General features: G+C 41.6%; 1 protein-coding gene across 7 annotated transcripts in view; it reads right to left on the minus strand.

The window, feature by feature from the left end:
- Window positions 1-13,025, minus strand: part of USP9X (ubiquitin specific peptidase 9 X-linked) — a 214,754-nt gene that overhangs the window by 84,447 nt on the left and 117,282 nt on the right. For all 7 annotated transcript variants that reach the window (XM_065578842.1, XM_065578850.1, XM_005301756.5 and 4 more), the window contains exons 19-24: window positions 10,246-10,486; window positions 9,423-9,572; window positions 9,188-9,308; window positions 8,583-8,713; window positions 8,000-8,278; window positions 315-440 (exon numbers count right to left, since the gene is read on the minus strand). In XM_065578842.1, coding sequence (XP_065434914.1) covers window positions 315-440; window positions 8,000-8,278; window positions 8,583-8,713; window positions 9,188-9,308; window positions 9,423-9,572; window positions 10,246-10,486 — 1,048 coding nt within the window. The remainder of the gene's footprint in view (window positions 1-314; window positions 441-7,999; window positions 8,279-8,582; window positions 8,714-9,187; window positions 9,309-9,422; window positions 9,573-10,245; window positions 10,487-13,025) is intronic.

The raw sequence follows: 13,025 nt of genomic DNA on the forward strand, positions 1-13,025 counted from the left end.
GTTCTGGTCTCTCAGTATCAGAACCCATTAATATAGATGTGCAGAACCTTACATAATTCACTTAGCTAATATTCTTTGAACTCCATTATACATATTGGTTTTCCCAAGTAAACACATGAAAAACATGTAAATAATTTTGTAAAGTAATAATTCATTTAATGCTTTTAAGTGTTAAAAAAATAAAAAGTATGCAAAATATCCTAAATGTATTTTGAATTTAAGGAAACCTATCATTTTCCTCTATGAAAGGAAATCTAAGAAATATGATGAAATAAAAGGAAATTCTTAGGTTTTACAGGAAAGAATATACTAACCTCATCAGATATTTGCTGGGCAAGACGTATTGCTACATTTCGTAGCATGCACTCTGAAGTTGGATTGGGAATGTTCTGTAGGGCAGCTTGCAGCACCACTGCCTGGTCATGGGTAGCCTGGTTTATCTGGAATAAGTTATTTTCATTATTTACATGAAAAAAAAAAGTACAGAAAACCCTAAAGTATGAAACTAGAAATTATCTGGTAGGTGTGGGGAGAGGAGACAAGTGGACGAAGAAACTTATATTGTATTTAAATACAATATACATGCAAAAAAACCCACTCTTGTTATTTCAAATACTAACCAACATTTCAATATACACACATTCATGTATTTGATATTTTGCTATTAAAATTGGTATTCCACACACAAGTTTTGGATAAAGTCTAAATAGCTTCTTAAAAAACATTACAAAAATGGGAAAATATAACTGTAAAACTATAAACATACTGGTAGGGAGAATCATAAGTAGGTATAGAATACCTGAAACTACTTTTAATTCTTTTTTTTTTTTTTGACATTTGAATAAAATTTTAAACAGACAGTTAGGGGGACATCCAACCCCAATCTTTTGAGACAGGAAAGGAACAGGTTTATGGGATGTCAATGGACTGTAAATAGCTGGTGCCCTTAATGGTGTCATTCTTCAAGCTAGATGTTGCTCCCCAGAAAGTGCCCAGAAAAGTACACCTTAATTAATTTTCTTTTAAAAATATAAATTCACTGTTTGGACATTATTAAAATTGATGTAAAACTTGAGTCAGAAGTACAAGAGAATTGTCTTTAGTAGTTCTCTGAATTCCCTTTACTGTTTTCCAATTCCTGGGTCCATGCTTTTAACATGTGACTTAGGAAAAACTTCCTCAGAAGTTTTTGATCCTCTTAGGTTTTAGTAGACGTTCTTCACAAACACATTCCAGTTGACAGGATGTGGTGTACACTCTCCAATGCCCCAAAGTAAGTTTGTTTCTGCATAAGAATTTAACAGTCAAAAAACAAAAATAAACATTCCACAGAATGGTAAAAAAACAAACAGATGTAGCTTCTCAACCTTTGAGGTGTGGTTGGTGCAAAAGTGAGAATCTATTCAGACATAATCAAGGAACAAGCATTACAAGCACATAATTTTCTCTTCTAGATTTCTGCTAAGGTTGGAAAACTTGAGTGGTATTTCTAAAAGAAAAATGTTATAAAAACAGCAGCACCTAGAAGCAGTGTCTATAGTGAACAATAACATACGTAAACATGAATAAGAAAATTTGGGGGGAGGGGAGAGGAGAGGAAGTTTTATCTAGACAGAGAACTCTCCAGAAGAAACCCAATTACATCAATAGTGAAAATTAAGGCAAAAGTATTCAAAAAGGTGGGCATCCCAAACACAAAATTATAAAAGATAAGTCTGGGCACCCCTCATATGGAGGTAGGAAAAGTAACACAGAAAACCTGGATTCTTCTCTTGATACTAAATCTAACAATGATTTGTAAAATACATGGAGAAAACACAGTGTGACACAGAGTTTTGCAAACTCCTGTAGAAAGAGACAGAGAAAACTGCACTGGAGACTGCCTTGTGACCACTAAGTTCTTGTATGGTACAAGGAAACTGCTGTGGTCATGAGACTCCCTCTATTTTATGGTCCCTGCTGGCTCTGGCAAATCCTTTCCACTACATTTACAGCATCCTGGATCATGTCCTGGAACATGAAGATATTGACTACTACACACTATAAGTGGCACGGACTGATCCTTGGATCCCTTCCAATGTGGTGTTTCTGATCAGCTAAGAGTCTGGTGTTGAGGAGACTAGCAGGTCTGCATGTCTCAGGAATAGTTGCGGAACCGTCAGCTTCGGTACAGAGGTCAGCATCGCTGGCGGCACGGGAGTAAGAGTTGTAGCCACCAGTGCTGAGGGTTTTGAGCTGTGCGGCATAGGTACTGCAGGTGGCACCATTGCACCGCTTGGTGCAGAGGTTCCTTTTCAGCTCAATGGGTACCGAGGTGAAGGGTTTCACTTTGCTTTGTAAGCCTCCATTCGAGCGAGCCCGCATATGGTCTTTCACTTTCTGGGAACTCTCGGTACCAGAAGATCCTGGTGCCTCATGGTCCGACATGCTCAGTGCTGTCGGTACTGAGGTACATTTTGTGGTCGAGGATCACTTTTTCTTGGGTGATTCACGGTGCGGAAAAGTCTGGCACCACTTTTCGGTAGCCATCTTCAGTAAGGGCTCTTTCATAGGCTCTGCAGGGGCAGGACCTCTGTCAGAGGCTGCGGATGGTGACCATTGGCCTGGAGGTGTCCTGGACTTAGGGTCTGAAGTCGGTCTGAGGGATTTCTCCATCATAAGGAGTTTAAGTTGGAGATACCTAGCTTTTCTTGCTCTGGCTGTGAGGTTCTAGCAATGTGGAGACTTTTGAGCAATGTGAGTTTTGCCGAGACAGTGGACACACTGTGCATGTCCGTCAGAGACCGGAATTGACAGTTGGCAAGTTAGACAGCGTTTGAAGTCCGATGATATGGGCATGCAGGAGAAAGTTTGCCACAAAACAAAAAACAAACAAAACAAAAGGAGGAAAATAAACCTACAGGAGTCTAACTTCTCAGGAGCCTACTGAGGAGAATAAAGGTAAATAAAGGGAAATATTTGTCTGAAGTAAAATAAAAACTATAAAGGGGAAGTACCTAACTACTGCTTATACTACCAACTATAAACTATAGATAAGATTAGCCTTTACAAAGCTAAGAGAGGGCGATGCTGATCATTCCAACTGAAGCCAAATGCGGCAGAGAAGGAACTGAGGGGCAGTTGGTCACGCAGTGCTGTGTAACTGCGTGGAGCGGTGAGAGACAGTGACAGCGCATGCACTACACAACCAGGCACTGCTACCACAAATCTCCTATTACAGCGCAGGGAACCAGGACACCTTAAATGGAGCACCCACAGGGACACTCCTCGAAGAACACAGTGTTCTGAAGGGTACGATGACTCTTTGTTAAGTGAAGTATCATCGAACCAAGATGACACAATGATACGCCCTCAGAAGGATCAAGAGGAAGCAGCTTCAGAGTAAGTAAGGAAGTGGTGCTGTTACAGCTATCCATCTCCAGACCTGTACCTAAGCAAACAGTACCACACAAACTCAGTGCCCGATGTGGGGACGCTGATGTTTTATACGTTGAGGTTGAAAGATCTGAAACACTTACAGCCTCTAATGGCGGCCAGAAAAGAGTTCAGGTACTTCTTTCTTAATCTGAATGCCATTTTAGCACAGAGAGCCTCTCTTCTCCCAGGCACAGATTATGGTTATCTGTCAGATATAGTATGATCATACTTCATACATTTAAAACTAATGAGTTGTTTGTCCCAGACAAGTATAGGGAAGACTCCCCTCAAACTCCCACAAAGAATAGCTGGCAGAGTCAAGCAAAGAGAAACATTAAAAAATTCCTCAAAAGAACTGTTCCATATCAAGAGACAGAGCCTTGAAACACTACTGATACTGTGTGTTGGCAAGCTGAAGCTTCAAAATGTGTAGGGTGCTCTGCACTAAAGCAGTACAGAGTGCCAGAGACCCAAAGACAAATGGCACAGTGCCAAAGGACTGAAGTCCCCTCACGCCCCAGTGTTAAACGCCAAAAGTGAAGAGCCTGATAAAGATATCGCCCAAGCCCAAAAAAACAAAAACAAAAACCCCCCCATGTTTCCAATACGTTACTTAAAGTATCCCCAGTGAATGCATGAAAAACACATGATTTACTTTAAAAAGAACTTCAAAGACTAAGGGGAAAGAACGATTACTTACCTTACAATAATTGTGGTTCTTTGAAACCACATGGATTTCACTTTTGGTGTGCATGCGCCCCAGGAATGGGAGATCAGATTTTTCTCGCCAGCAGCATCTGTTGGGGCAGCACCTACACCTAACATCATAAAGGGAAGAGTGGGCCAACCACCTCTCTGTTCCTTTACCAACACTAAATCCCAGAGGAGTAAGGCTACATAGAAGCAGGGAAGGAGGATGGGTCATAGAATCCATGTGGACAATGCATTTTGAAGAACAGTTACTGTAAACATTCTTTCTTAAAGTAATTGTCCATTTGGATTACACTGTTGGTGCATGTAAGTGTCGGTAAAGTAACAGCATCAGCATCCGCCTCTCATGAGCGCTCGTCTCTGGCTGATATGTGCCTGCAATCACTCAGGTTTTTTCCACGGGGCAGCACCCACCTCTCACAGGGACTCCCTTACTGGTCAGAGGTGAGCCTGCTTTTCTTTCAGTTCTTACAACAGGTGGCACCCCACCTCTTGCAAGCGTCCCCCGGCTGATGGTTATTCGACAAGTCTTCAGCAACTCAGCCCTCCTGCCGAGTCTCACACACTGTCCCCCTCTTCTGAGGAATACAGTCTCTAGTTCTTTCTCACGGTCCTGGTATGGGGCCGTAGCACCAAGGATTCCCCCCGAGAGACACTGCCTTCTTTAACAGACCAACACAGACCCATCTTAGTACCTTCAGTTGGTGTCCTTTTGGCAGCCCTTGCCTGGGCTCATCTTCAACCCAATTAGGAGGGCCCACCACAGTACCGTTGCCTGGTCTGACTAAGTTCTGGGCTCAGTCCCTTGGGATCAGCCTGCCTGCACTGACCTGTCATCCAAGGTCCTGCTGCTCTTCCAGCCAGCCAGGAACCCAGTCTTCCCTCTTCGAGATCCAGGCAGCAACTGACTGTTCTGCCTCTGCTGCTCCCCTTTTATAGGGCCCTTCTGGTCCCTCATTGTCTGCTCCAGCAGCCCTCCTGGTTGCTTCTCTGCCTAGAGAACTTCTCCTCTGCTCTTTTCTGGGGCAGGGGTAGGCACAGCCGCGTGGCTTCCAGCAGGGGACCTCTGGACCTAGTCTACCCCGTTGCAGTGCACAACAAGCAGATATAAATTTGCTTGGAGATTGGAATAAGAGTCCTACTTAAACAATGACAATCACACCAAAGCAGGCATCTATCAGGAAGCCACTGTCAAAGAACGTGTCTTGTAAAGGTGTTTATCAAGCTCCACATAGCTGCCCTACAGATTTCAGAAATAGGAAAATTCTTCAAACAAGCAGCAAAGGCTGCCTGAGCTCTACTACAACTAGATAGATCTAACCTAATAACACGTCCTTATACAGTTGAAGACTAAGATAAGTTCAGAGAGGATACTGCCTGACACACATCTCTCTGCAAAGGCCATAAAGTTTAGGTATGTTCCTGAAAGGTTTTGTCCTATAAATGTAAGAAAACAGGGCCCTAACTACATCAACTGTGTGACGTTTAGCTTCCCCTGTGGGGGAGTGAGGCTTGGAGAAAAACTGGGATATGAATAAACTGGTTCACACAAAATTCTTAAAAATAGGAATTTGGAAGGAATCCTGAGAGTAACTCTGTCTTAAAACATTATGCTCCTGCATTCATAGATAAGGTCAAAAGGAATCACTGTATTCTTCTAGCCTGAACTCCTGTATAACACAGGACATAAAACTGCCCCAGAATACTTCCTGTTTGAACTACAGCATATATTTATTTTAGAAAAACATCTAATCTGGATTCAAAAATTGTCAGTGGTAGAGAATCCACCACAACCCTTAGTAAGTTGATCCAATGGTTAATAACTCTCATTGTTAAAAATTGGCACCTTATTTCCAGTCTAAATTTGTTTAGTTTCAACTTCCAGCCAGTGGATCCTGTTATACCTTTGTCTGCTAGACTGAAAAACGCATCATCAAATACACCTCTACCCCAATATAACGCTGTCCTCGGGAGCCAAAAAAAAATCTTACAGCGTTATAGGTGAAACCGTGTTATACCGAACTTGCTTTGATCTGCCTCCCCGGGAGCGCTGCTTTACTGCGTTATATCTGAATTCGTGTTACATCGGGTCGCGTTATATAGGGGTAGAGGTGTATTTGTTCTCCATTCTCATTGATCTTTTCTGAACACTCTCCCAATTAACATCCTTCTTGAACTGTGGACACCAGAACCAGATACAGCATTCCAGCAGTGGTGACACCAGTGACAAATTCAGATGTAATGATGCTAGCTCCGAATAAGATATGACCTCTGTTTGCAAAACCATATCAGGTAGAACAGGTAGCGTGACTGAAGGATGAGTTGATGGATCTGGTGAACCTAAGTACCAGAATTGTCTGGGCTAAGCTGTGGCTACCAGGCTCAGAGTATGAACCTAGGTCTCAAAGCCCAAGCTTCAGTCCAAACTGTAACTTCAAAGCACTGTTTATACAGCTAATTTTAGAGCATCAGTGTCACCCCCACTGACTCAAGTCTGTTGACTTGGGCTGGGAGACTCTCTCCTGCTCAGTCCAAAATGCTGTGTAGACATACCCTTACAGTCCACTCGTGTCTGAGAATTATCTGCTGTCTCAATTTGCCAGGGCATTTTGCAAGCCTGGAAGATGCAGAACCACTGGAAGATGGTATGATTTGATGACAAATGCTCCACCCCAGACACAAATCGCTTTTTTGCAGAACAGAGGTGATTATGCTCCTCCCTATCTTGACATAATGCATGGTTGTGGTGTTGTCCATTATCACTTGGATAACAAGAGTAGAAACGCTGTGCATGAAGATGTATGGCTCTGAGCTTCAAGACATAATGTGAAGTTGAGCTTCCTGAGGTGACCCAATGCCCTTGGGTTTGAAAGTGACAAAGATGAGCTCCTCATCATGCAGCGCATCACCAATGTCTTAGTAGGCAGTGAAGCAGCAAAAAGTACTTCACACGTGAAGTGGGTGCCTCCACCAACCTAACGGGAGGACTGGAACGGACCTCCAGGATCACTGAGCCTTATCTCCTGCTACTGCAGGCAACGCAATCATATAATCCCAGCCATAGAGACAAGGATCCTTGTTCTAGACATATCCCCATATATATATATTTTAGTTATATTAACTACTATTAACCAGCTTAACAAGACATCAAAATGTGCAGTGTAAGCAGAGACTGGGGTTCAATCCTGATGTCAGGGTGGTAAGAAGGAACTGAGGGGTGATAAGCCCACCGTGCCCTTTATGACCTCGGGTAGGGTGCCCAGATGTCCCGTTTTTAAAGAGAGTCCTGTTTTTGGGGACTTTTTCTTATATAGGCGCCTATTGCCCCCCCACCCCCGTCCTGTTTTTTCACAGTTCCTATCTGGTTACCCTAGGTGCATGAAGGACATCAGGGTGCAGGCACAGCCCCATCGGGCACATCTTGCCAGAAGAATCTGATCTTGCATGCAAAGGATGCATATGCACCAAGAGTGGAATTCATGCGGAGAGTCATTTGAACTCAAATACACATAAATGAAGGATCACAGCAGCAAATACCTACTGAGACAAGCTGGAACAGTATTGGAAGTGCTGTTCTTGCAAGAATTCTGTTACTTTCCAGAGTCAGAAAGGAACTGAACTTGCAACAATGGAGGTGCTAGGAATTGGTGAGGCACAACCTTTTACTATCACAGATATTTAAAAATGAGTATTATGAGTTCCTTATGAATCATACAGTTGAAAAATACATCCAAGACAGAAAAATAAGTAAAAGTGGTGTTATAGGAAGGCAGCTTTGTAGATCTGAATGTAAATTACTGCATATTAGTATTTCTATAAAAGACTTTTTTTGGGGGGGAGGGGGGAGTTAAAAAAAGTCAAAGTACTTTACCGGTGAGATTGGACTTGTGCCCTCTACAACTGGCTGACAAGCTTCTGCCACAGCTCGAACATGGCCAAAGCCAATTGCCGTTAGCAACAATTTGGCTATTTTTAGAGCATTAAGGTAGGCTCCCCTTCGAGTTTCCATATCTGCATTTGGCAGGAAATTATTTCTAGTCAACATGCTCAATACAAGAGGCAAACCTCCACTTTTTAAGAAGTTATATTGGAAGTCACTGGCATCTTCTCCCAGAGGTGCACTGGCAGGCATTAACAAGGCATAGACTACCTGCAAGAAGGAAATAAAACACGTTAGCAAACACACACGATACAATACTTTTTTTGTGTGTGTTTGTTTAGAAAAAGTGTAAGCACACAGAAGTACATTTTATACATGATATTTTCCCCCATGCACACCTCCCACACTTTACTGCTTTGACAGACATTTTGAATCTTTTTAGTTTTACACCAGAATTTGATCCTGTTCTTCAACTCCACCATAGAAAATGTAACCTTAATGCCAAAAAGAATTTTAAATTATAAAAGTTTGGGTTTTTATTTTTAATTTATTTTTAAAGAAAAACATTACAAACCTCTGTTAGATATAGCACTTGTGAGGCAGAAGGGCCAAAGAAAAGAGAGTCAAGGGATGGACTAAGGCTGCTTTCACCAAGTTTTGCATGATCTAAGCAAATAGCTCTTAGTTTCTCTACTGTAGTGTTATCTGCAATAAAAACACAACCTCTAAACATTACTGCCATAGTTACCTAAAAACACGTCACTGAAATCTACAATTAATAATTAATACCCATCAACTTGAGAAACTTCAAAGGACATCAGATAAGAAAAGATGCAGGAATTGTAACTGACATACAAATTCAGAGTCTTCAGAGGTACAGTGTTATATTTATTACCGACAGCACTTAAACTCCTCCTATACAGTAGTAAGTGTTGCAAAATAGTTTCAATTTTAACACTTTTCCCCATTTTCAAAGATAAACAGGCATTGACATCTAAAAAACGCTTTTTAAAATATTTAACTTTATATTATGGACAAGATATAGCAATACAGTAAATAAATGAATATACTCTCACGACTACCACACTCTAAATTAGGAGGAGGAAGGACTTCAGGAAGGATTCCATTTCCAGAAAACGGGTGAGACATAACCTCAAGAGATTAAAATTATATTCTGACCTGGTGGCATAAGTTTCATAAGGACACGTGCTCCATCTCTAAGAGGTGGCATATTTAGGCTGCTGCCTAAGTCTGCAACTTGCCAAAGAAACGAGATGTATCTAGGATGCAGTGACATGATCTAAAACAAAAATAAAAACTTGTCATGCTATTTCAGCAACTGAAACAATTTGTGCTAATATTTGTCTGTCATTTTTTAACTTCATAAGATTTTTGGACCAATACATATACTTACCACTCCAGGCAAACAGCTTTCAACTTCTGGGTTTGGACCATCACTGTAGTGATTGCCATGGTTGCCCGGAGAACCAGTTGAAGAGTCAGAAGAACTATCAGGGCTTGAAGGCATATTAGAACTTATTTGTGTAAGCTTGGCTGTAATTAGCTAAAAAATAAATTTGTAGAAGATTAATATATTTTAATAAGTATTAGATATGAAAACTATCAACTTTAGAGCTTCTTATACTAAATGAGCTATTAATACAATATTTCACTAAGTTAGAATGGATCATTTCAAATAAAGTATGCAGTATTGCAGTAATAGTGTTTGTCCCAGGGTATTAGAGAGACAATATGTGTTGTGTCTTCTGTTGGTGAGAGAGACAAGCTTTCAAGCTTACACAGAGCTATTCTTCAGGTCTTGTCACAGCTAAAAATACGTGGAACACATTGTTTAGCATAAGTAGCAACACATTTCAAGGGACCACTCAAGGTGAAGTGGCCCATTAATACCTCTCCAGTCATTGGTGTGCGAGAAGCTGGGGAGCTTTGGGGGAAACAGTGGGTTATAGATTGTTGTAATAATCCATAATTACATTATGGCTTACAAGAATAATTATAATTGTAATAAGTCTTAATTCTTGAGTACTTTTCCTAGATCTGAAGAAGAGTTCTGTGGAAGCTCAAAAACTTGTCTCTCTTAACAACAGAAGTTGGTCCAATTAAGGATATTACTTAACTCTCACATTTCTAATAATGATATTCCTGCTCTCATTTCCCCCCCAATAATTATAGAAGTGGAGTAATATTAACTAATTGACTAAAGTAATAGCACTCACCGTTTTATCTTTAAGATTTAATTGTCCAATTAACTTCCTATCATCTGCAGGATCTACCAGCTCACCACCAATAAACAATTCTACTTTTGTATGTGCACTGTTGGCTTTAATACGATTCAGAATACAACGCCGTACAGAACCAATTGTGTCATTTGTGTGAGACCAAATATCCAAGTCTTCTACCTGCCGACCTTGGTTTGGAAAACGAACCACCAGTGTGATATGCTTACCACGAAAAGCTCTGCAAAACAAATGGAGAGCACATGCTAACTAAAGTCATTGTTGCAGGCATAAATCAAGTACAACAAAACTGGTTATTTTTCATGCAGTCATTTGTACTGCAACTATTACAGAATGATTTTCTGTAAGCCTGTTGGAATGTGCAAGCATACGACTATTTTGCGCATGCATTGTTGCATGTAAATTGAATATTTGTACAGCCACAAGTCAGAGTGAAAAGTGCACACCCACAAACTTACTGAACAATCAGTTCTACACTTGTGTTCTGAACACACAGAATTTCAAGTAAACCTAAAGTAATTACATAGTTCAAATTTTGGTTCTCTCTTCACTATTTGCAATTCTCTGTTCAAATCTTGGAAATAAAATTTCAGTCCTACTAGCTTATTCTATCAAGTTTAGCACTTATATTTTATTGTTTCTGCAGCATAAAAGTCAACATGAATTTGCCTTAATTCCTTGTTGTAATTACTAAATGCTATTAGTATATTAATTAACTTTTGCTCCCACTACTGTAGCAGCAGTTCAAACATATGGCAAGGTCATGAGGTTTTAAAATTTCTTGGCAGCAATGGTGAATAGAAAAAAAAAGATTTAGTAAACTCAGAACATTCCCACTAGATAATTAAGAGGGATTTTCATAGTAATTTTTAGGAACCTCAATTTATCCTTTACTTCTTTCTCAGAATTTCTTGCCTAATTTGTTAATTATTTAAGAAAATCTGGAATGGTTAGTAGTTAGTCGTCCATCCTACTTTGCTCTCCTTGTGATAATTATTTCAACAGCAACAGATTGAATTCACCAACACGAGGCTACTGAATATATGATAGAACTAGAAAAACTAGGATTTGAGAAAACCATTTAACCAAGCACAAATGTCTAAAATAATATCAAAGTAGACATGGAAAATGGCTGATCATAGAAGTGGAAGGGACCTCCAGAGGTCTTCTAGTCCAGTCCCCTGCACTCAAGGCAGGACTAAGTATTACCTAGACCAGTGGTCCCCAAACTTTTTCCATCAATCCCCAAGCCTTACCCATAAGGGAACCTGTCCGCACCCCCACCAGAAATCGTGGTCGGAAGCCATGGCTGGCGCTGCAGTCAAGAGCCAGGACCAGAGCTGCAGTCAGGGCAGGGAGCGGGACTGCAGTTGGAAGCTGGGGAGTGTGATGCCCAGGGCCCAAGCGGAGCTGGGGCTTGGGCCACAGCTGGGGGCAGAGTGGGAACGCTCCCGTGGCAGCGCTTTGAAGTGCAAGTGTGGTCGCGAGAGAGCTCTCCCAGCACTCCTGGTAATCCACCTCCATGAGGGGATTAGCTCCTGTTTACACTAAAGCTTTAAAGCGCTCAGACTTGCTGCGCTCAGGGGGGTGATTTTTCACACCCTTGAGCCAGCAGGTTAAAGTGCTATAAAAATTTAAGTGTAAACAAGCCCTTAGACTAGCGCATAATGTCTAGTACATGAGTCTATGGAGCTCTAGATGGCTGCTCTGCATGTCGTGCATTGGGACCTCCTGCAGAGATGCTACCGTGCCAGCCTGCACTCTTGTGGAATGAGCCGTTATAGTGACAGAAGGTGGAATACGAGCTAGTCTGTAGCATTTGATAATCCAGCCATAAACACACTTAGCAATTCTTTAAGAGGATCCTGACCACAGGATCTCTCTGTTATCTCAACAAACCGTCTTGGAGACTTTCTAATGGACTTGTTTCTTTACAGGTAAAAAGTAAGTGCACTCCTGATGTTGAGGGAGTGAAGTCTCTTCTCTTCAGGAGAAGTGTGGCATTTCACAAAAAGGACAGTTAAGTGAATACACTGGAAACGACCTTGGGGAGAAATTTAGGGTGAAGGCAAAGGGACACTTTGTCCCTGTGAAATATCATAATGGGAGGGGAAAGGTGTGTGTGTGTGTGTCCACCATGATGGCTCCCAGTTTGCTGACCTTCCTGGCTGAAGTCATGGCCACTAGAAATGCCACTTCCATAGACAGACAGGACATGGAACATGTCACTAAGGGTTCAAATGGAGGTCTAATAAGCTTTGACAGCACGAGGTTCAGACCCTTTTGCGATGTGGGTTTAGTGACTGTCGGAGAGGCATTAATGAAGCCCTTCATGAACCGTGTTGTAGATGGTAAAGACAGGCTGTCTGTGTGTGTGTGGGGGGGGGGGGGGGGAGAGGGAGGGAAGAAGCTACTAATGGCTGCTAGGTGGATCTGTAATGAGCTGATTGAGAGACCAGACTTTCCTATTTAAAAAAGACAAGAACTATCAGGACGAAGCTTAAAGGGACTGGGAGAGACTGATTGTGCTGCAGCCAGGTTGACAAGTGTTTCCATTTAGCCAGGTAACAGGATCTGCTCTATTCTTTCCTAACTCTGGGTAAGTATAGCCTGGACCGCAGCCAAATAAGAGTGATCTACCTCTGACACCCACCCAAACACGAGGCTGTGAGGTGGAGACAAACCTGGCTGGGGTATCTGACCCTTCCCTTGTCCTGCATCAGGAATTCTGGGAAGGGGTGCATCTTGATTGTAGACAC

The sequence above is a fragment of the Chrysemys picta genome, chromosome 1 (assembly GCF_011386835.1).
Source record: "Chrysemys picta bellii isolate R12L10 chromosome 1, ASM1138683v2, whole genome shotgun sequence".
Classification (NCBI taxonomy): domain Eukaryota; kingdom Metazoa; phylum Chordata; order Testudines; family Emydidae; genus Chrysemys; species Chrysemys picta.